We start from the raw sequence: 23320 nt of genomic DNA on the forward strand, positions 1-23320 counted from the left end.
TGCCCACCGTACGCGAGTATTTATTAGGACATTCTGGACACGATGAGACGGCACGGGGGAGCCTAGTCCGGCCGGCAGGGCTCCGCGTGCAGCCTCGGGCCCCCCACCCGGGAGACCCAAGTGCGACTCCCCCTGCTAGTGGGGAGGGACGGAGAGCTGGCCTCCCCTCCGGCCCCAGCACTGTTTTCTGGGGTCTCTGTGACCCCCACGCCTCCTGAGGGTGGGGCCAGGTCACAGACACTCGAGGTATTTCCGGTTCATCATCATTCCCCTGGTCGGTGGGGTCACAGCCAAGCCCCAGGGCCAGCCGGAAGCTTCTAGAAACCTCCCCTAGGAACGGAACCCACCCCCTCGGGGCCCCCACCTGCTGGATGGAAACCGTGAGCCTGAGTACTGGGGGTCCCCGGGAGGTGGGGGGGTGTGGGGCTCAGCAGGAGGCCGGGGGCCCTCGGCGGGCACTGGGCGCTCTGCTCACCTGCCCCCGTCTGGGCGGCGCCCCAGCAGCAGTGGCCCTGGCAGGGCTCAGGCCAGGCTCAGGGCGGTGACGGGACGCCAGCAGACACAGAGCTGGCCGCTCTGTTCCCCAGCAGCGCCGGACGCCACCTCCTGCCTCTCACAACGGGGTTCCCGCCTCCTGGGACCCCCTCGCCCTCAGGGACGGGGACACAGGTGGGCCAGGGGGGCCAGCCCGTCCCTGGGCCCACGGGACCCCTGCAGGGCGTGTGCAGGGGAGCAGAATGTCCCTGCAGAGGGCGGAGGGGCGCGCAGCCCCCCAGGTCACAGGGCGTGGGGCGCAGCCCCGTCACAGGGCGCGGGTCTCGGCCTCGATTTTCTGCTCCCCGTGCAGGTTCTCGGGGTCCGGGGCCTGGGCCACGCTGTGGCGGATGGCGATCTCGGGGCCCCCGCCGTACAGGCTGCTCAGGTAGCCCCACGTCTCCTTGGAGATCTGCCCGTAGTCGGCCCCTGTGGGTGGGAGGGTCAGTGCCCGGGGCGGGGCACCCCCGCCCCGCCCCCGCCGGGCTGCACCCCGACACTCACCCTGCTTCAGCTGCACGTGGCCGCTGCCTTTGACCTGCGCGATCTTGCTGTTGTCGATGGGCCCGGGGGGCTCTGGAAGACGGTGCGGCTCAGGGCCCCGCCTCCCCCACGCCCGCCCTGGGCTTCCAGTCCTGGCCCGGGGCGGAGGCGGAGTCCCGGGCTGAGGGTGGGGTTCCCAGGGTACAGGCTGAGTGTGGGGTTCCCGGGTGCAGACTGAGGGTGGGGTTCCCAGGTGCGAGCTGAGTGTGGGGTTTCTTGAGTACAGGCTGAGAGTGGGGGTCCCCGGGTGCGGGCTGAGAGTGGGGTCTCCGGGTGTGGGCTGAGAGTGGGGACCCCGGGCGTGGGCTGAGTGGGGTCCCCGGGCGCGGGCTGAGGCGGAGCCCCGGTGCAGGGTGGGGGCTGGGGGCTGCACTCACCACTGTCCCTGCCCTTGACGAAGGCCTCCCACTCCCGGAACCACTGCATGCTGATGCAGTAGATGACGCCAGGGGACTCCTCGGCCTGGAACGCCTTGTTCAGCTGGGAGGTTGGGGGGCAGCATCAGCCCACTTGCCCCCCACACTCGGGGAGAAAGCGCTAGGAATTCAGAGATCTCCCCCCTGCCTGGGCTGCCGGGAGCGGCCTAGGGATTCGGTTTCCAGCCTTCCTTGACCCCCTTGCTTTCCAAGGCGAGCTGCGCGCCCCCCAGCACGCGGCCCTGCCCCCCCCAGCATCTCCACCCTTCTCAGTTCCGCTCTCAGCAGCCAGGGCGGTATGGGGCGACCCCCGCCACGGCAGAGTCCCGATGCGGATTCCTGCCCCCCCCCAGCCTGCGGTACCCCGCTGGCTCTGGTGGGGAAGGGTGCCTCCAGGAACCCTGGCAACACCTGGAGGAAAGGTTTTTCTCTTGGGGACGAGTCTGGGGGCCATACTGAGCCGGGCTCAGGGCCTCCTCTTGGCTGTCTGGAGGGGTACGGCCCGCAGCCACGGAGGGAAGTAGTTTGGGGGCCAGCCCCTCCGCATGGCTGGGGAAGGGGCACCAGGCCCTGGGTCGGGGCAGGCCCTCCGGGGGCGGAGCCAGAATGGAAGCAAACCCTTTGGGGCGGAGCTTTGGTGGAGATGGAGCCAGGCTGGGAGCAGAATTGGTGAGGTGAGGCGGAGTCTGGGTGGGGTGAAGCCTTTATGGGGCAGAGTCTGGATGGGGAGGGGCGGGGCTTGCGCAGGGGCGGAGTCTGGGTGTGCCCAGTCCAGGTGGGGCGGGGCCTAGAAGGGAAAGCTCCTAGATGGGGCAGTCTAGTTGGAGCGGGCTTATATGGGGGCGGAGCCTGGGTGGGCGTGGCTCGCATGGGGGCGGAGTCTGGATGAAGAGCCTGGGTTGGGTGGGGCTTAGATGGGACAGCCTAGATGGGGCAGTCTGGTTGGGGCAGGGCTTGTATGGGGGCGGAGCCTAGGTGGACGGCTATTGGGTGAGCAGTCACGATGGGGCGGGGTTAGGTAGGACCGAGCCTAAATGGGGAGTGGCTTGTGTGGGGGCGGAGCCTAGATTAAGAGTTCGGGTTGGGCGGGGCTTACGGGGGGACAGAGCCCAGATGGGGCGGTCTGGTTGGGGCGTAGCACGTGTGGGGGCGGGGCCTGGATAAAAAGTCCGGGGTTGGGCGGGGCTTAGAGGGGACAGAGCCTAGATGGGGCGGTCTGGTTGGGGCGGGGCTTGCATGGGGGCGAAGTCTGGATGCTCAGAGTCTGGGTGGGCAGAGTCCCGACGGGTCGGGCTTAGAGGGGCGGTGCCAGGCTCCTTTCTACAAGCTCGAGCTGCTGTCCGAGCATCTCCGAGGCCCTGCCGGTTTGGGTTTCCGAGCAACACTGAGCGAGAGGCGGGGCTGCAGCTGAGGCCCCTCCCCAGCCCCTTCACAGCGCAGACCACCCCAAGCAGGGGCCGTGCCCCACAGAAGAGCCTAGTGCCCGTGGCGCGGGGGGACGGGAGCCTCCCCGTCTGGGTTCCCATGAGCCCCAGCAGCCCCCCCATGTGCCGCTCCGCACCTTAATGAAGGTGTCGATCTCCATCCGCCGGCGCTTCGCCAGCGCCTCGATCTCCACCTGGCAGCTGGAGCACACATACAGGTGGTTCACGGCGGGGCCGCCCCCAAACCTGCGCGGGCGGAGGGGGACATGAGGGGAGGCGCGAGGCGCAGCCGCCGGTCCCGGAGGCACCGCCACGCGCTGCTCGGGCTGATGGCCTGAACCCCAAAGCCCACCGCACTGACAGCGGAGGGGGGCCGGCGGGGGCCCGCGCACCTGTTGTACAGGTGCTCCCACACGTTCTGCGGCAGGATCACCACCAGGTCGTCGATGTAGTGGTACTTGTGCGGCGGGATGCCTGCGGGGAGAAGCAGGGGGTGGCCAGCACGGGGGTGGCCGCGCCGCCCGCCCGCCCCGCCCCGAAGGCGCCCTCACCTCCGTGCGGGCACAGGAAGGTGTGGTTGGTGATGGGGCCCGGCTCGGCGAAGGTGTTGAACTTGTTCAGCCACTCCCGGGACACGTAGAAGCGCAGCAGGCCCGGCTCCCGCAGCGCCGCCAGCGCCACCACCTGCTGCCGCTCCCGCGCCGCTTCCGCGCTGCTCTTCCTGCGACGGGGTCGGGAGTAGGGATCGGGGGTCTGCTCCGGGTCCCGCAGCCCCCCACTCCTCCTGCCCTGGGTCCCCACAGCCCCCCATTCCTGTCCCGGGTCCCCACCGCCCCCCACTCCTGTCCCGGGTCCCCACAGCCCCTGACTCCTGTACCCAGTATCCCAGCGGACCAAGGCAGGTCCCCGGCAGCCAGATGTTCTGTATTAAGCCCTGGACCCCCACCCTCTTGGAGATGGGTGAGCCCAGCGGCCCCAGAGCAGCGCCCCCTGGAGGCCCGTCGTGTCCCGCTCACCTGTAGAAGAGGACGTAGGCCTCGGCGTTCTGCACCACGGTCTCGTGGACCTCCGTGACATACTGGTCATCAAACTCGTACCACTGTGCGTTGATGACGTTCTGGCAGTAGGCGGTGTAGTGGCCACCTGTGGCGGGGCCGAGCTCAGACCCCGGGGTGGGGGCTGGGGCGGGGTGGGGGACAGGGTGCGGGAAACAGGACAGGGGGGTGGGGGGCCGGGCGGCACTCACTGCCTGCCGTGCCGTGGTGGCGGATGACAGACAGCAGGTCGTAGGTGGCGATCTGGGACGTGCACTCCTTGGCGAGGAAGGGGCGCAGGTCCAGGCCCTCGAGCGGGAAGGCCACCCGGCTGCTGACTTTGAAGGAGTAGGTCAGTTCGTGCCGGAAGCGCTTCAGGTGGATGCACAGGATCTGGGGGTGCCGGCGGCAGTGGCCATGGTGACCCGAGGGGCGCGGGAAGGGCCCCCCAGGCCTGCTCTCCCAGCGGCAGCGGGCAGAGCGCGGGAAACAGGCGTGTGCCACCCGGCCCCCCGGAACCCCCTGCTGTGTCGGGGGTTTACAGCCTGAGAAGCCCCAGGCACCACTTGGAGACGCTTTGCCTCAAAAACTCCCCAATCGACACCATCGCCCCCGCGCCGGCCCCCAGCCCAGGCGCTCCTCCCACTCCCCCTCCCCACCTCCCCACCCCCCCGCACAGACCATGGCGGCACCAGGGGCACTCATGGGGGAGGGGGCAGGGAGCGAGGAGGAGACAGAGAAGGAGAGAGAGGGAGGGGAGCCAGCACTGAGCACTGTCTGCCGAGCCCTGGCCCCGCGGCCTCCCCACGGCACTCACCTCCGGGAGCCGCAGCACCTTGCAGTACTTCACCCCGTTGCGCAGCCTGGCGGGAGGGAGCGGGGCGCGGTGAGCACCCTGACGGGGGGCGGGACGCAGGGGGCAGGCGTGGGGCGCGGGGGAGCAGCCCCGGAGGCACACACTTACTTCTTACACCGCTCACAGCTGTACATGTTGTCACCTAGGGCGGGGAGAGGGGGGTTGTGGGCGGGCGCGGCAGGGGGACGGGAGACCCCCCTCGCAGGGCTCCGCTGAGGCTGGAGCACCGCTGGCGACCCTGAGCGAGAAGGGGGAGAGCGCCCCCAAGTGGGCAGCAGATGCAGAGCCGCCTCCAGGCCGGGCTGGGCTGAGGGGGCGGCACCAGGCCAGGCATGCAGAGGCCCGGGTTTGCTTCCTGGTGCCACAGTCCCCCGAGCACCACCGGAAGACGGCAGGAGTGGCCCCTGCACACCTCCGGGATCAGCCCCTGGAGAGACAAGGCAGGTGCGGCCACCGCCGCTCGGAGCCCCCAAGCTCAGCACCGGGATGGTGAGGGCCAAGAGCCACGATCAAAGGGAGGAAGTCGCAACTGGGCATGGCGGGGACCTGGTCCCGGGTTCCACAAGGACAGCGTCAACCCGACGGAGAATCACTGCAGGAGTGGGCGACGCTGCAGACCCACTCGGTGGCCTGGCAGGCAGCGAGAACCCGCGGCTCCCACGCGGACACGCGCCTCGGCTGCCCCCGAAACGGCCCCGGGGCAGCTCACGCGCCGGGCCCCAGGGGGAGCCCCTGCGGGCCACGGGGAACATTTCCCTGCGCTCTGGCTGGTGCGAGCTACAGGGCCCGAGCCACGTGCCGGCCACGGGCCAAGCTCTTAGCTTTCCCGACCAGCGTGGTATGAAACTGGACATCGAAAATGGGGAAAGCGGAAAACCCTTGAGTAGGTGGGAGTTAAGTGGTGGTGGGAGTTAAGTAGGTGGAAGTTAACACGCTCAGGAACAATAAATAGGTCAAAATGAAATTTTAAAAATTTATAAAAACACAGTCCAGGGGCTAGAGCAATAGCACAGCGGGTAGGGCATTTGCCTTGCACGCGGTCGACCCGGGTTCGACTCCCAGCATCCCATATGGTTCCCTGAGCACCGCCAGGAGTGATTCCTGAGTGCATGAGCCAGGAGGAACCCCTGTGCATTGCCAGGTATGACCCAAAAAGAAAAAAAAAAAAAAACCAGTCCAGCACAATAGCACAGCAGGGAGGGCGCTTGCCTTGCACGCGGCCGGCTTGGGTGAGATCCCCGGCATCTCATACGGCCCCCCAAGTCCTGCCAGGAGTGATTCCTGAGCACAGAGCCAGGAGTTAGCCCAGCCCTGAGCACTTCCAGGGGTGGCTCCCCCGGAAATAAAGCAAAAACCCTTGAGTGATACAGGCTGAAGGGAAGAGTCAACAGTGCCAAGCGGCCACGCGTCCCACACATGCAGAGGTCCACCGCACACATCGCCCACAGAAATAGGAAAAGCACCCCAAAATTCCTGCGACACGATCAAAGGTCCCAAACCACTGAAGCCCGAGCAAGAAGCCATCGGGCCTCCTGAGTAAAGCCCCAAAGGCATGGAGCCAAGTTCATGCCCAGTTATCAGCCACAGCTCGATGGGAGGCTCCCGGGGTGGGAGACGGGGACCTTCCCGCACACGCACCCGGAGAACCGGAGACGCAAGGCCCAGCGCGCTAAGCCTCGGCCCGGCCCAGGACGCGGCCCGGCCCCCTCACCGAGACCCATCTGAAACGCAGCAAAGGCCTCACACGAGACCTGAGGGGGGGGCAGGAGAGGGCGGGGAAGGGGCCGCAGGCAGCGGCCTGGCCAGGAAGTTCAGGGCATCAAATCAGGAGCCGAACCACCAGCACAGAGGCCGGGCACAGGCCGCCCCCAGCCCCCGGCGTCTGCCCAGCCCCTGGCCGACAGAGGCGGAATGGAGGGAGGAAGTGTGCAGCCGCGAATCAGACCCTGGGTGGCCATCACCTCAGGCACTCAGGCCGCCCAAGCACGACACACCGGGCCACCCCGAGGGGTGGGAAGGGGCCAGCTGACCTGGACAGACCTTTTTTTGTTTTTCTTGTTAGAAACAATGAAGACACAGGAATGGGTCAACACAGCCAGGGTGATAGTTCGGGGAGGGCATTTGCTTTGCACAGGGCCGACCCGGGTTCGATCCCCAGCACCCCATAGAGTCCCCCAAGCACCGCCAGGCGTGATTCCTGAGTACGGAGCCAGGAGGAACCCCTGAGCACCGCCAGGTGTGACCCAAAAAGAAAAAAAGAAAGAAAGAAAGGAAAGAGTCAGGGGCCGGAGCGATAGCACAGCGGGTAGGGCGTTTGCCTTGCACGCGGCCGACCCGGGTTCGATCCCCGGCATCCCATATGGTCCCCTGAGCACCGCCAGGAGTAATTCCTGAGTGCAAAGCCAGGAGTGATCCCTGAGCATCGCTGGTTGTGACCCAAAAAGCAAACAAAAAAAAAAGGAAAGAGTCAACAGCTCCACGAAAGGCCGGCCAGCACCGGCCTGTCATCTGCCGGGTGACCTGCGCCGAGCTCTCTGGGAACCGGGCAGAGAGAACCGTGTCGGGGATGCAGAGAAGCGGGACCCTCGTGTGCCGCGGGGGAGAAGGGAAACTGAGGCAGCCATGGAAAAGAGCGGAGAGACTGCTCCATGGATCCGAAACGGAACCACCCTAGGAGCCGGTGACGGCTCTGCCGGAGCTGCAGGAGATCAAGCTGAAGTCAGACCCGAGCCTCTGCTCTGGCACAGTGCTCCGGACTCCAGAACCACCTGCGCGTCCCGGCGTGGCTCTGGGTCAGGGAAGGTTATTCAGGGCCGGAGCGTAGGACAGCAGGGAGGCTCTTGGATTCAGTCCCCAGCACTGCCAAGAGTGAGCCCCGAGCACAGAGCCGGGAGTGAGCCCTGAGCACAGACCCGGGAGTCAGCCCTGAGCACAGACCCAGGAGTCAGCCCTGAGCACAAAGCCCGGAGCAAGCCCTGAGCACAGAGCCGGGAGTGAGCCCTCAGCACAGAGCCAGGGGTGAGCCCTGAGCACAGAGCCGGGGGTCAGCCCTGAGCATGTCAAGTGTGTCACAAAACACAAAGATGAATGAACAAAAAAGGAAGTGTTATTCTGCTACAAAGAAGAAAGCATCACTGGTGACAAGACGGATGAAATTTGAGGATATTCAGTTAAGTGAAGTAAGTCAGATAAAGACATATACTGCAAGATATCACTTACATATCTAAAAATAGTCACCGCCGGGGCCAGAGAGAGTATAGAGGTTGGGGCACTTGCCTGGCATGCGGGCAACCCTGGTTCAATCCCTGGCACCACAAAGGGTCCTGAGACCCACCCAGATCCAGGAGTGAGGCCTGAGCACTGCCAGGTGGGGCCCAAAACCAACTGAACAAAACAAAACAAAAAAGTGGGAACAGCCAGAGTTCACAGGTGGCAATAACCATGATGACTCGGAATGATGAAGTCCCTTGAGTCAAAGAAGCTCTGACTCGCCTCCACCGAGGATGGACTTGAGGGCATGATGGCGAATGGAATATTCCAGACAGAAGACAGACTGCAGTCCCGGAGTGCGGCCCCTGGGAGGTCCAACTCCGAAGCGGAAAGCACCCAGAGAAGCACAGAAAGCTTCTCACAGGCCAAGTAGAAGACGGGCAAGTCAGGGCCGGGAAGTTTTCCACTGGGAATGCACACGGCCCGTGCACGTCAGCAAGACGCTCTTCCGGAGGGAAGGAAATGCAGACTCCAAGCAGGAAATCACGTTTGCCCAGCGGGTCAGTAAGAATGAGTGAACGGGGGCCGGAGCCATGGTCCAGCAGGACGGGCCGACCCGGGTTTGAGCCACAGCATCGAATGTGAGGCCCTGAGCACCGCCAGGAGTAATTCCTGGTTGCAGAGCCACGAGGAACCCTGAGCATTGCCGGGTGTGGCCCAAAAACCAGAATGAATGAACAAACAACAGAAAAATCGAACAGGAAGTCAGCAAGTAACGGGTGGAGGAACATCAGGTCCAGTCCTGCCTGGAGGACTGGACAGCCCCCCCCGGCCCACCCCGGCCAGCCAGGCCCCTCACCCTTCAGCTCATCAGCAGCAAAGAAGGCAGCGAGGCAATCCTCCAGGGTGACCACTGGCCCCCAAAACCAGCTGGGGGTACAGGAGACCACGAACCTATGGAGAGAGAAAGGCAGCGTGCTGGGAGGGTCCGGCCGGGGGTGTGGGGGGCTGAGTCTGCTGCTTTCTAGAGGCGCCGGGGTGGGAGGGGCACAAGTCAGGGGCAGGGGCCGGAGCGACAGTCCAGCGGGGAGGGCGTCTGCCTTGTGCATGCCCGACCCAGGTTCACTCGCAGCATCCCAGAGGGTCCCCCGAGCACCGCCAGGAGTGACCGCGGAGTGCAGAGCCAGGAGGAAGCCCTGAGCACTGCCGGGTGTGCCCCAAAGCAAACCAAAGGAAGTCAGAAGCAGACACACCGGAGCCTCCTAGGTAACACCCCCTGCGGCCCCTCCCCATGCCGGCCTGCGGGGCTCAGGAAAGCGCGCCCCCACCCTCCCGTGCCCCCTCAGCTGCCCCCCAACCAACTCCCAGCAGCTTGGGCTCGGGACTCCCCGACGGCGCTGGGCTGTGACGGCCGTACCGGCGGATGCAGTCCACGATGAAGGCCAGCCAGCCCTGCGGCGCGTAGCTGTCCCCGCAGGCGCCCGGCTTGGCCGGCGCGTTCTGGTAGATGGCCGAATGCAGCTTGGCCAGGTCCTCCTTGCCCGGGATGGGCAGGGACAGGTCCTGGAACGTCTCCACAGTGGTGGACACCTGTGGGGCGAGAGGTCAGCCAGCCGCTGCCCCCAGGGCACAGCCCTGCCCAGACGTGTGTGCGTGTGTGCATGTGCATGTGTGCACGTGTGTGTATATGCATGTGTGTGCATGTGTGCATGTGTGTACATGTATGTGTGTGCGTATGCACGTGTGCGCGTATGCATGTGTGTGCATGTGTGCACGTGTGTGCATGCGTGTATGTGCATATGCACGTGTGCGCGTATGCATGTGTGTGCATGTGTATGTGTGCGTGTGTGTATATGCGTATGCACGTGTGAGCGTGTGTGTGTGTGTGTGTGTGTGTGTGTGTGTGTGTGTACTCTGAGGGAGTTCAGAGCCTCGCAGCATGGAGGGAGCAGGGCTGGGTCAGGCGGGCCGTGGCCTGTGTGCTTCCTGCGCAATTCTGTGAAAGTCTGTTTACTCCTGGCCCGCCAAGGCTGTGCACACTTTGGTCCCAGTGAGTTTCTGTTCGTGCACATGGAATGCGCTGTAGTCCTACTCAGAGTCTTTGTCACACGACAGAGACTAATCACAACTGTTTCCATGGCGGTGCCAACACCTCAGCATTACTTTCCCTTCCTGAGCTAGATGCAAGCGCCCCTTTCTTGGGTAAGACTGCGTGGCCAGCGCCCCTTACCCGGGGGCAGGAGGGGGGCCTGGTCCCTGGGGAGACTCACACGGTCGCAGGTGAGACACTGCACCAGGCTGAGGATGGAGCCGTCGAAGATGTCAGAGATGACGCTGCGGTAGCGCTGCTCCTTCCGCCGCCGGCCGCCGGCGCTGGGCACCTGGGCTGCGGGCACGGCGGGCGGCTGTGGGCGGGCGGGGGGCACTGGGGCCGCCCCGCCGGGATGCAAGCCCCTCCGTCTGGGCCATGCTATGGGCCCCTGGGGGGGACGTTCATGACCCCCTCCCCGCACCGTGGGGTCGGGAGCTGAGGGGCGCCCCTGCCCCCCTGCCCGCCCCTGCCCCCCTGCCCCCTGCCCGCACCTTTCTTCAGCACGTAGGCGGGCGCGGGGCGCACGGGGCTGCCCCGGGGCGGGCTGCTGGCCAGCCTGGGGGCGCCGTCGTGGGCGGGCGCCGGGCTGCAGGGCCGGGAGGCGCTGCGCAGGTGGGCCTCGTTGTCGGGCTCTGGGGGCGCAGAGGGGAGGGCGTCGAGGACCCGGGCCAGGGGAAGGCAGGGCCGCCCCCCACCCCACCCCAGCCGGCGCGGGCGGGGCGGCACCTGGCGCGGGGCCGGGGCTGGGGGCGCGCGCGGCCGCCGTGTCCACGTCGGCGTCCTCGTCCAGCTGCTCGGAGCCCGCGCGCTGCTGCGCCCAGGCGGGCGCGCGGCCCTTGCGCCACTCCTTCTCGGACAGCGCGCGGCCGTCCTCGGGCCCGCCCTGCCCGTCCGCCTCGCCGCGCTCGCTGCCCGAGTCGCAGGACACGAACTCGTCCTCGGACGGGCCGTCGCGCCGCTCCTCCGAGTCGCTGCAGTCCGAGTCGCGCGCCTCGGCCGGCGCCGCCGCCGGCTCCTTCAGCTCCTCGTGCAGCTGGTCCATGAGGCAGCGCAGGAACTCCTGCGTGTCCTGGGGGGGGGGCGGTCAGTGCGGGCCCCCGGCAGGGCAGCCCCGAGGGTCGCCCCCGGGCACCGGGCCCCTGCGGGGGAGCCCTGCGCTGCCGCCCGAGACCCTCCCCGGGGACCCCGCAGACGCCGGGACAAGGGCACCCCTGGTTCCCCGGGGGGGGGGCCTCCTGGGGCTGAGCCGCGGGACGAGGGGCCCGTTTCTGTCCTCGGCCCGGCCCGTGCCACAGCCGCGGTGTCCGCAGCTGTGCTGACTGCGCCCCATCTCCCCGCCAGGGGCCTGGGGAGACCCCCCGCCCGCGACAGGGCCCCGCTCGCCGCCTACCTGCTGGGCGTAGCCTCGGAACATGGGATTCACCAGCTTGATGCCGTGCGACAGGCTGGTGGGAACCACATAGCTGGGGCTGCGGGGAGAGCCGGTGCGTGAGGGGGGCGCCAGGGCACCCCTGCGGCTGGGGGCGCTCACGTCGCTCCAGGCAAGAGACAAAACAAGTCAGGCGGGGCTGCAGTGGTAGCACAGCGAGGAGGGCGCTGGCCTTGCTCACAGCCGGCCCCGGGTTCGATCCCCCGCACCCCACAGGGTCCCCTGAGCACCGCTAGGAGTAATTCCTGAGTGCAGAGCCAGGAGGAACCCCTGAGCATCGCCGCGGGTGGCCCAAGGAGCCGAATAGTAAAAAATAAAATAAAACAGCGTTAAGGCGCCCCCCGAGCCCCACCAGGAGTGATCCCTGAGCCCAGAGACACAAGCAAGCCCTGCGCCCCATCAGGTGTGGCCCAAAAGGGGGGAGAGGGGGAGAGAAAGACAGGGGTCCCTTACACCCGGAACCCCGGCACCCCGTGAGGTCCTCTGGGGTCTCCCAGCAGTGACCCCTGAGCACAGAGTCAGGAGTAAGCTCCGAGCACTGCCAGCTGTGGCCCCCAAACAAAAACTATCCAGATTTCCACTGGACTCCGTGAGAGTGGACAGAGGAGGACGGGGCTGGGCTGCGGCTCAGTGTGGGGCCACGTGCCCGGCGGCGTGCGCGGCGAGACCCCCAGCCTGACCGCGGGTGGCAGAGAAGGGCCCACACGGGCGGAACGTGTTCCCACAGCTGCTGCTCACGTGGGCGACCGCAGTGAGCACTGATGTCAAAGTGTGACCCGAGGAGCACGCATGAGCACCCCACACTGGCCCTGCGAGCCTGCCGGGCCTCAGTCTCCCCCGCGGGGCACACGGGGCGCCAGCGGCAGCAGGACCCAGGGGCGCCCGCCCCCGCGCCGCGCTCACCGCTTCCGGTGCCAGACCTCGGCGACCAGCTTCTGGTAGCTCCTGCACAGCGCCGGCTTCTTGTCGGTGCGCACCAGGCCGCCGCACTCCAGGAAGAACTGGGTCAGCGGGGGGCTGGGCGGGAGAGGGGGAGTGGGCAGTGCTGGGACGGACAGCGGGCGGGCAGTGGGGGACCCCCAGAGCTGAACTAAGCGCCCCTGGGGCCAACCCACACGCCGTGGCTGCATCTGGGCCAGGGCCTTCCAAGGGGGTCCCGAGGGTCCCCGATTCGATATGGTGGGGGGAGAGAGGGCAGGCCAGGGGCCCGGGCCCCCACCCCCCAGGCCTACAACCCTGCCTGACAGTGGCCCCTGGGGGGCGGCCGGGTGGGGGCAGACTCAGGAACCCGCTCCTCCCGCTGGCCCTCCCCGGGCCCCCGCCTGACCATGAAGGCGGACACCCAACCCCGTTCCCTTCGTTCTGAAAACGTGGCAAGAAAAACACATACTGGGGCTGGAGCGATAGCACAGCGGGGAAGGCATTTGCCTTGCACGGGTTCGATTCCCAGCATCCCATAGGGTCCCCTGAGCACCGCCAGGGGTGATTCCTGAGTGCAGAGCCAGGAGTGACCCCTGAGCATTGCCGGGTGTGACCCCAAAAAACAAAAAGAAAGAAGAAAAACTCACTGGGAGAATAAACAGAAAATACAGGCGGGCCGACTGCCCTTGACCTTGGCAGCAGCATGGCCTTGACCTGCCCCTCTGAGGGTCGGGGCAGAGTGAGCCTTTCCCGTGCAAACAGCTTCTCTCTCACCCCTGGCCCTGGCGAAGCCCTAAACCTGCTTCCCGGGGCCCCGCCCGGCCCCTCACACTGCCCTCTCACCTGAACTTCTCTGCCCCCATGTTCCCTTGCTCCCCCCCGACCCCCCCGGCTACGAGGCTCCCGCAGGCCCCCACACACACACCGGGCCGCGCACGCACCAGTTGGACAGGGCCTGCAGCGCGGCGTTCATGTAGCATGTGTTCCCCAGGTTCTTCATGCCCGTGAGGCCTGGGACACGGGACACGCAGAGTCAGGGTGAGCCCGGCCTGGGGCAGGGCACGGGGCACCCCTCCCAAGAGACCGGCCGAGTGAGTCGAGACACAAGGGGCGTCTCAGAGTCCCCGCCCAGGCGCCAGCAGAGGGGCCTGTGGGGGACGCTGGGGGGGGGGTGCACCTGGTCTCGCTTTGGGCCCCACCCAGCCCCAGGGACTGTCACCTCTTGGCTTCAGGTCATCTTCCTCCGCCTCCGACTCGCCTTCATCGGCCACCGCGATCGGGACGGCGCGCAGCGGGCGGGAGAGCAGCGGGGAGCCCTGCACACAGACTCGGGGTGAGGGCTGGGGACCCCACACACAGACTCGGGGTGAGGGCTGGGGACCCCGCACACAGACTGGGGGTGAGGGCTGGGGATCCCGCACACAGACTTGGGGTGAGGGCTGGGGGACCCGCACACAGACTCGGGGTGAGGGCTGGGGGACCCCGCACACAGACTCGGGGTGAGGGCTGGGGGACCCCGCACACAGACTGGGGGTGAGGGCTGGGGGACCCGCACACAGACTCGGGGTGAGGGCTGGGGGACCCCGCACACAGACTGGGGGTGAGGGCTGGGGGACCCGCACACAGACTCGGGGTGAGGGCTGGGGACCCCCCGCACACAGACTCGGGGTGAGGGCTGGGGGACCCCGCACACAGACTGGGGGTGAGGGCTGGGGGACCCGCACACAGACTCGGGGTGAGGGCTGGGGATCCCGCACACAGACTGGGGGTGAGGGCTGGGGGACCCGCACACAGACTCGGGGTGAGGGCTGGGGACCCCCGCACACAGACTCGGGGTGAGGGCTGGGGGACCCCGCACACAGACTGGGGGTGAGGGCTGGGGGACCCGCACACAGACTCGGGGTGAGGGCTGGGGACCCCCGCACACAGACTCGGGGTGAGGGCTGGGGACCCCCCGCACACAGACTCGGGGTGAGGGCTGGGGATCCCGCACACAGACTGGGGGTGAGGGCTGGGGGACCCGCACACAGACTCGGGGTGAGGGCTGGGGGACCCCGCACACAGACTCGGGGTGAGGGCTGGGGATCCCGCACACAGACTGGGGGTGAGGGCTGGGGGACCCGCACACAGACTCGGGGTGAGGGCTGGGGACCCCCGCACACAGACTCGGGGTGAGGGCTGGGGGACCCCGCACACAGACTCGGGGTGAGGGCTGGGGGACCTGCCACCGTGAGCCCGGGTGCAGCGGCACAGAGCACTCGGGGCCAACTCTCCCCGAGCTGGTCCTTAGCATCGGGGAGCCACTGTCGGGGCCTCCCGGCCTCCGCGTGTCACCCCACTCCGTGCTGGGGGGCCACGCAGGTCCCGATGGAGCCTGGGGTTCCCGCACGCAAAGCCAGTGCTCCAGCCTTGTTGGCCATCTCCCTGGGCCCTGTCCACTTCAACTGCAGTCAGAGAGACACACAGTACACACACATGCACACACACACTACATGTGTACACACATGCATGCATGCACATACAACACACACGTGTGTGCACACAATACATACATATACACACAATACACACGTGCATGAACACATACGATACACACATGCACACATACAATACATACTCACACACGTGCACACACAATACACAAACACACGCGCACACACAATATACATGCACACACAATATACACACATGCACACACATGTGCACACACACACACAAACGTGCACGCCCCCTGGGCCGGGCCTGGCCCACGGCAGCCCTTCCTGCAGAAGCACAGACCCCCAGCCGCCCTCTGTGCGGCCGTCTGCCGGCAGCGCCCCGGGAGACACGTGCCGCCCTGCGTGAGCTGCACCGGGCCCAGCTCGGCGCTTCTTCAGGCAGGTTCGAGGGAGTCCTCGGGGCGCTGGGCTGCGGCACACTTCCACACGGGGAGCCAGCAGCTGTCCGGGCTGAGGGCCTGGGGTCCACCCCACACCCGCGAGGCCCCGCAGGAACCCCGGCCGCGAGCCTCGCCGGAGAGTGGCCCCGGCGGGAAGCATTTCCCGACAGGCTTGTCCAGGCCTCCGCAGGCTGGGCCAGGGGCGATGCTGCAGCAGAACCGTGTCCCGTGCCGGCTCGGGTCACACCGTCCCGTCCACGTACACACAGCCCACCCGCACGCGCGGCCACACCCTCACCTGCTCCCCGAAGCCGGGGCCGGCTGGGGGCGCCGCCCGCCGCTGGCCCAGGAACACCTCCCTCTCGCACGCGTAGCACCACACCCGGAACGTGGTCAGGTTCACGGTCAGGTTGTGCTTTTTCACCTGGGGGCGGGCGGGGGGGAACCCAGAATAAGGACGCAGGGCCAGAGGGACAGTACAGCGGGCAGGACGCTTGCCGTGCACGCGGCCGGCCCGGGATGGACTCCGTAGGGTCCCCTGAGCACCGGCAGGAGAGGTCCCCAAGTGCAGAGGCAGGAGTGCGGCCCGAGCACTGCCTGGCGGGGCCCCAAATACAACGAAACAAGTGAGAGTCTTGGGCTAGAGAAACAGCACAGCGGGGAGGGCACTTGCCTTGCACATGGCCAACCCGGGTTCAATCCCTGGCACCCCATAGGGCACCCCAAGCCCACCTGAGCACAGAGCCAGGAGTAAGCCCTGAGCATCGCTGGGTGTGGCCCAAAAGCAAAATCCAAATAGAGGCCAGCCAGGGGGAGGGGTCCTGCAGGGGGAGGGGCTCCCAGCTCCCTGGAGGGGGTTGGAGGCTCAGGGTCTGGCCCCGCCCCCTGTGGGGTGGGGATGGGCTGCAGGGGGGCTGGGGGCGGGGCGGGGCAGGGCGGGCTCACCTGAGCGTGGATGGTGCTGTGGTCAGCAAAGGACTCCCCGCAGCCGACGTAGGGGCAGGTGACCTGCGGAGAGCGGGCGGCAGGGGCTGACCGGCCGCCAGGGCGTGCAGGACTCCACGCCCCCGTGTCCACCCGACAGGGCCCTGCCCCGCGCACACACGGCGTCCTGGGGCCTGGACGGCACTGAGGCCACACAGGGTAGCCAGACTCTCCCCCCACCACCCCCCTCGGGCCCAAACCCCACCTCCGACGACAGCGTGTCACGGGAATTCACACTTCGGGGGGAAACAGGGCCTCAGTCATTTTTCTTTTTGTTTGGTTTTGGGGTCACCCCTGGCTCTGTGCTCAGGGATCGCGCCCGGGGGGCTCGGGAGAACCACAGGGGCTGCTGGGGATGGAACATCTGTGTGCAAGGCAAGAGCCACCCACATGCAGGGACCACCGCCCGAGACCCTCCTGTTGTCCGTTATTTTTCTTTAAAAAGAATTTTAGGGGGGCTGGAGTGACAGGACAGCAGGGAGGGAGTTCGCCTTGCACACGGCCAACCTGGATTCGATCCCCGGCATCCCACAGGGTCCCCCGAGCACTGCCAGGAGTGACTCCTGAGTGCAGACCAGGAGGATGCCCTGAGTATCACCAGGTGTGACCCACAAAGCCACCCCCCAACATATTGGACCAAGAGACCATACAGTGTGTGTGGGGGCTGAGCAACAAGGGCCGAACCAGTGTTCATCCCTGTGACCCCAGAAGGTCTCCTGAGCCCTGCCAGAAGTGATCCCTGAGCACAGAGGCAGGAGTAACGCCCCGTACATGGTCAGTGTGGCCAAAGAAGAAAGAAAAGGAACAATTTCAAAAGCATTTGTCTTGATTTTTTAATGGTTTTGGCTGGGGTCACACCCAGTGGTGCGCAGGGCTGCTCTGGCCCTGGGCTCCGGAGTGGTCCCTGGGGATGCTTGGGGGCTGCGTGTGGTGCCGGGGTCCAAAGGCACGTGCCGTACCCTCTGAGCCATCTCCCCAGCCCTCTGTCCTAGCGGGCATGAGGCCCTGCAGGCTGGCCTGTCTTGTCCGGGCCCCCAAGGGCCCAGATCAGCCGGTGCTCACACACACCAGGCAGAGGCCGCTCAGAGCTGGACGCAGCCACACACAGGCCGAGGGCGGGCGGGGCGGGGGGGGTGACACCCAGCTGCAGCCACTCGGGACTCGGAGCCAGGGCAGAGGGTCACGTGCCTCGGCCAGGCGGCTGCACGGCCTTGGCGGGGCCCTGGAGCTAAGCCCCGTGGGGTATTCTGACTTATTTATCTATTCTGCTTTGGAGCCTCACTCGGCAGGGCAGGGGTGTGGCGGGGGGCAGCAATGCTTGGGGAAGGGGGGCCAGGGATTGAAGCTGGGCCAGCTGCACCCCTGCTCGGCCCCGCACTCTGCCACTCCCAAACACAGCATCCAGGAAGCGCCCAGCGTCCCCCAGGGTCCTGCCCGCCAAGGCCCCGGCAGCTGCGTCTCCTACCCCCCCCCACCCTGTGTCACGGGCAGGAGACAAAGGCCCACATCATGCCCTGCACACGTGAACAGATGCCCGCGCACGCTGGGATCCTTGGGCTGAGAAGTTTCTTCTGCTGCTGCGTCTCACTCCGCCTCCTGCAGCCCCAGGCGGGCCCACCCAGGCACCCCAGGGGGTGCGTGGTGCCCTGAGGCCGGCCCAGCCCAGCCCAGCCCCGGGTGCGCCCCATCAGGCTCTGCTTACCTGGAGGCAGGCCCAGAGGTTCGGTCCGGCCGCGCCGCATGACTGGCAGGTGCCCTGGAGCAGAGGGAGAGCACGGTGAGGGGGGCAGGGGGGCAGGGGGCGGGGCAGGGCGCACCCCTGGCTCCACCCACCCAGCCGGGCCGACAGACACACAAGGCTCTGCTTCAAGGCCAGCCTGACTGTTCCATGCCAGGCAACTCCCAGGTCGGGGTCCCGGCTGTCTCACCCACGGTCTGCCTGTGGGCACCTTCTCAGCGCGCCAACGGCGCTGACGCAGATACTGCAGCGAGTCCCGGGAGACAGCGGCTCGCCAGAGATCTCTCGGGACCCCGCACCGAGCCAATTCCACGGGGGCACCTCAGAGGACGCAGGTGTGACCTCTCGGGTCAGGAGCGTCCAGGAGCAAAACCCAGGTATGCGGGTCCCAGGACGGGGACTCCAGGCCTCACGGCGGCCCTCCCTGTCTCCCCGCCCGCTGGGGGTCCCGGCTGTCACGCCCACGATCTGCCTCCCGGCACCTTCTCAGCGCATCAGCGGCCTGGATGCAGAGACCCCCGGATGAATCTCAGAATGGATCAGCTGCCTACTGAGGTGTCTCTGGACCCCAACCATTGACGATTTTAGAATTCCAGAAGGAGACAGCTGCAAAGGCGTCCGCGCGGCCTCATGATATTCACAACAGGCAACAGCACTGCGCTGTAGCACTGTCTTCCCGCTGCTCATCGATTAGCTGGAGCGGGCACCAGTAACGTCTCCACTGTGAGACTTGTTGTTACTGTTTTTGGCATATCCAATACACCACGGGGAGTGTGCTAGGCTCTGTCGTGCAGGCAGGATACTCGGTAGCTTGCCGGGCTCTCCGAGAGGGATGAAGGAATCGAACCCGGGTGGGCCGCATGCAAGGCAAATAAATGCCCTACCCTCTGTGCTCTCGCTCCAGCCCATAATAAGCAAGAGAATAAATTATCCAGCATCTGCCCCCGGCAGGCAGGCTTGTATGATGGTGGGAGCAAACCATGATGCCCAACAGTAAGAGTCTGGGGGAAACTGTCTGCCATAGAGGCGGGGGAGGGTTGGGGTGGGGGGGTATACTGGGACGCTGGAGGTGGGAAATGCACTGGCGGAGGGATGGGTGTTCGATCACTGTGTAACTGAAACTCATGACAGCTTTGTGACTCTCTCACGCACGGGACGGAGGGGAGCGCGGAGCAAGCTCATTCTCCCCTTCGTGGGGTGCTGGGGCTCAAGCCCAGGGCTCCCCCGCGCGAGGCAAGTGCTTTACCGCTGAGCCTCCGCCTCAGACTTACTCTCCCTGGGAGAGGGGGAGGGAGGGGGGCTCCTAGCTGTTGAGGAGGCTGCGTCCCTCCTGGCCACTCTTGGCCGGCCGGGCGGGACTCAGCGCGAGGGCTGGGGCACCATCTCGCACTGTCTCGGGCCTCTCGCTGCTGGATCAATCACACAATGTTTTTTTTGGAGGTGAGGAGGGGCTTTTTGGGTCATGCCTGGCAGTGCTCAGGAGCTCTTCCCGGCTCTGCACTCAGGAATTACCACTGGCAGTGCTTGGGGGACCCTATGGGATGCCGGGGATTGAACCCAGGTCCGCCGCGTGCAAGGCAAACGCCCTCCCCGCTGTGCTCTCGCTCCGGCCCCCCCCAGTCACACAATTTTAACTGCAGAAAGATGACGGCATCGCCCCCTAAGCAGGGGTCCAGCATCCAGAGACGCCTGCGCAGTCTGGGCCCTCAGCAGACCAGACCTGGGTCTGTCCCAACACCTGTGCCACCGGGCTCTGGGCTGGGGAAGGCCGAGGGGACTCTCCGCCAGCCAATGGGCCGTGGCCCGTGGCTCCCCGGTGGACGGGTGAAGTGGCCGTTAGTGCCATTAGGAGCTGCCTGGAGGAGGCCCCGCAGGTGCCAGCCCCGGGCACTGGGCCCGGCGTCCCGGCCTTACCTTAGACTTGAGCAGCAGGTCCTCTTTGGTCACCTCCCCGATGGAGTCGAGGTGCGGACAGAAGTCTCCGGCGTCCCCCATGCTGGCGCAGGCTCACCTGCAGGCAGACAGACAGACACGCAGAGCCGCTGCGTCAGCACAGCCGCCACGGCTGGCCGGGGGCTGGGGGGTCCTGACTGGCAGTGACGGTCCCCGGGCCCCCTAGAGGGTGACACACTCTTTCTGAGCAGGAAGGTAGGGGCCTGCCCGAGCCCTCTCGACGCCTTTGAGGGCTGGGGGAAGAGACTGCCCGCCCCACAGGGCTGCTGGAGGATTCGCAGAGGTGAGGGAGGATCTGAGGAGGTGAGAGAGGATCTGAGGAGATGAGGGAGGATCTGAGGAGGTGAGGGAGGATCTGAGGAGATGAGGGAGGATCTGAGGAGATGAGGGAGGATCTGAGGAGGTGAGGGAGGACCTGAGGAGGTGAGGGAGGACCTGAGATGAGGGAGGACCTGAGGAGGTGAGGGAGGATCTGAGGAGGTAAGGGAGGATCTGAGGAGGTGAGGGAGGACCTGAGGAGGTGAGGGAGGATCTGAGGAGGTGAGGGAGGATCTGAGGAGATGAGGGAGGATCTGAGGAGATGAGGGAGGATCTGAGGAGGTGAGGGAGGATCTGAGGAGGTGAGAGAGGATCTGAGGAGGTGAGAGAGGATCTGAGGAGGTGAGGGAGGACCTGAGGAGGTGAGGGAGGATCTGAGGAGGTGAGGGAGGATCTGAGGAGATGAGGGAGGATCTGAGGAGATGAGGGAGGATCTGAGGAGGTGATTATCTGAGGAATTGAGGAAATGAACAGAAAGTTCCTCAAAGAAGAAATACAGGGGCTGGAGCAATAGCACAGCGGGTAGGGCTTGTGTTTGCCTTGCACACGGCCAACCCGGGTTCGATTCCCAGCATCCCATATGGTCCCCCGAGCACTGCCAGGAGTAATTCCTGAGCGCAGAGCCAGGAGTAACCCCTGTGCATCTCCGGGTGTGACCCAAAAAGAAAAAAAAAATACAAATGGCCAAAAGGCAAATGAAAAGTGTTCTTTTTTTTTTTGGGGGGGGGGTCACACCCGGCAATACACAGGAGTTACTTCTGGTTCTGCGCTCAGGAATTACTCCTGGCGGTGCTCAGGGGACCATATGGGATGCTGGGAATCGAACCCGGGTTGGCCGTGCGCAAGGCAAACACCCTCCCCGCTGTGCTATTGCTCCAGCCCCTGAAAAAGTGCTTCACATCACTATCACCAGAGATGCAAATAGAAACAACAATGAGGTAAGACCTCAGGCCTCAGACACTGGCACTCATCAAAAAGAATAAGACCAGCCAGTGGACTCCCATTCATCCCTGGTGGGAATGTCTACTGGTCTAGCCTTTTTGGAAAACAATATGGGTATTCCTAAAAAAACAAAAAAACTAGAAATTGAGCTCCCATGTGACCCAACACTACCACTCCTGGGAATATACTCTGCGGCCCAGAAACGCACGGCAGAAAAGCCGTCTGCATTCTGTGTTCACTGCAGCCCTGCGCCCAAGGGCCAGAGCCTGGAAACAACCGAAGAGAGGATAAAGAAACCAAGGCATAGCTACACAGTAGGGTACTATGCAGCTGTTAGGGAACATGAAGTGATGAAGTGATGAAAATTGCTCGTACATGGATGGTCACTGAGAATATCATGCTGAGTGAAACGAGCCCGGGGAAGAGGGACAGGCATAGAACGACCACACTCATGTGAGGGATATAGGAAATAACAGTACGTGAATAATACCCAAAGACTGGAGAGATGAGGGCCAAGAGGACAGTCCGCAAGTTGCCACAAGCTGTGGGGAATGCGGTTAGGACAAAGAAGAACCGCTATGACAATAATAACTGGAAATGATCACTCTGAACAAGAACTGATCCAAAGGAGGTAAATGGCACCCATGATAACCTTCCAGTAACTACTGCAAACCACAGTGCCTGAAAGGAGAGAGGGTGGGAGGGCTGCACAGCTGGGTGTCTAGCCTCGCATGTGGCCAATCCGGACCCTATCCCCGGCACCCCTGTGGTTCCCCGAGCAGAGCAAGAAGCAATTCCAGAACGCAGTCAGTAACCCCTGAGCATCGCCAGGTGTGGGGTGACACAAAGAGGAAAAAAAAAAAAGGAAAGAGAGGGACTGGAGCAATAGCACAGCGGGGAGGGCATTTGCCTTGCATGCGGCAGACCCGGGTTCGATTCCCAGCATCCCATAGGGTCCCCCGAGCACTGCCAGGGGTAATTCCTGAGTGCAGAGCCAGGAGTAACCCCTGTACATTGCCAGGTGTGACCCCAAAAGCAAAATAAGTAAATAAATAAATAATAGAAAATTCGCAACTGATGAAGGGTGTGTGTTAAGACACTGGGTGACTGAAACTCAATCATGAGCAACTTTGAAACTGTATATCTCATGGTGATTCAATTAAAAAAATCTCTGAGCAACAACAGCAACAACAAATAAATACAAGGTATGTGCCCATAATGGGGGGAGAAAAGCAAGAAGAAAAATGATTAGTTTCATTTGGTTTTGTTTGGGGACGACAGCTGGCGATGCTCAGGGCCGACTCCTGGCTCCGCACTCAGGAATTAGTCCTGACAGTACCAGAGGGACCATTTGGGATGCCGGGATCGAGCCTGGGTGAGTCGCACGCAAGGGAAATGCCATATCCCCTGTGTTATGACTCTGGCCCCAGAAAAATGATTTCTGAAAAGAAATGCTTCACTTGCTGGGGCTCCATGTTGGGACAGTACATGCACATCCTTACAGCCCATCAGACACACATGATGCATGGATGCAAAAGGCCACACATATGTAGACATGTGCACATACATACACAGGCACACATACACGTATGCCCACAGCATGCTTACAGATACACCCATACACACTTGCATAACACAGGCATAAATAGGCACATAAGCTTACATAAACCCACATGCACATACATATCCATGCGGTCATACACAGCAACACATGTGCACACATGCACAAAGGCATACACATACACACAGGCACACACATATTCATGCAGGCATACACAGGCACACACATGCACACACATATCTATGCAGGTATACACAGGCACATACATGCACACATGCACACAGGTACACACATACAGGCACACACATACACACACATATCCATGCAGGCATACACAGGAACATACACGCACACATGCACACACATATAACATACACACAGGCACATGGGCAAACACACAGACACATGCACACACATTCATGTAGGCATACACAGGCACATACATGCACACAGGCACACACATACATACACCCGCAGTGTGTATATG

The 23320-nt window shown here is 64.4% G+C and overlaps 1 protein-coding gene across 1 annotated transcript in view; it reads right to left on the reverse strand.

Annotated features, from left to right (window-relative positions):
• The window catches only part of USP20 (ubiquitin specific peptidase 20), a 34092-nt gene continuing 10772 nt past the window's right edge, over nucleotides 1–23320 (reverse strand). Inside the window, exons 2-24 of the mRNA XM_055130484.1 lie at nucleotides 19974–20070; nucleotides 18024–18077; nucleotides 16283–16345; nucleotides 15636–15761; nucleotides 13679–13775; nucleotides 13401–13470; nucleotides 12442–12555; nucleotides 11500–11578; nucleotides 10836–11178; nucleotides 10601–10741; nucleotides 10288–10403; nucleotides 9435–9607; nucleotides 8877–8971; nucleotides 4916–4949; nucleotides 4769–4814; nucleotides 4164–4344; nucleotides 3934–4060; nucleotides 3469–3638; nucleotides 3310–3391; nucleotides 3055–3163; nucleotides 1455–1557; nucleotides 1039–1110; nucleotides 1–963 (exon numbers count right to left, since the gene is read on the reverse strand). Coding sequence (XP_054986459.1) covers nucleotides 803–963; nucleotides 1039–1110; nucleotides 1455–1557; nucleotides 3055–3163; nucleotides 3310–3391; nucleotides 3469–3638; nucleotides 3934–4060; nucleotides 4164–4344; nucleotides 4769–4814; nucleotides 4916–4949; nucleotides 8877–8971; nucleotides 9435–9607; nucleotides 10288–10403; nucleotides 10601–10741; nucleotides 10836–11178; nucleotides 11500–11578; nucleotides 12442–12555; nucleotides 13401–13470; nucleotides 13679–13775; nucleotides 15636–15761; nucleotides 16283–16345; nucleotides 18024–18077; nucleotides 19974–20054 — 2637 coding nt within the window. The 5' untranslated portion in view covers nucleotides 20055–20070 and the 3' untranslated portion in view covers nucleotides 1–802. The remainder of the gene's footprint in view (nucleotides 964–1038; nucleotides 1111–1454; nucleotides 1558–3054; nucleotides 3164–3309; nucleotides 3392–3468; nucleotides 3639–3933; nucleotides 4061–4163; nucleotides 4345–4768; nucleotides 4815–4915; nucleotides 4950–8876; nucleotides 8972–9434; nucleotides 9608–10287; nucleotides 10404–10600; nucleotides 10742–10835; nucleotides 11179–11499; nucleotides 11579–12441; nucleotides 12556–13400; nucleotides 13471–13678; nucleotides 13776–15635; nucleotides 15762–16282; nucleotides 16346–18023; nucleotides 18078–19973; nucleotides 20071–23320) is intronic.

Source organism: Sorex araneus, chromosome 1 (genome assembly GCF_027595985.1).
Source record: "Sorex araneus isolate mSorAra2 chromosome 1, mSorAra2.pri, whole genome shotgun sequence".
NCBI lineage: Eukaryota > Metazoa > Chordata > Mammalia > Eulipotyphla > Soricidae > Sorex > Sorex araneus.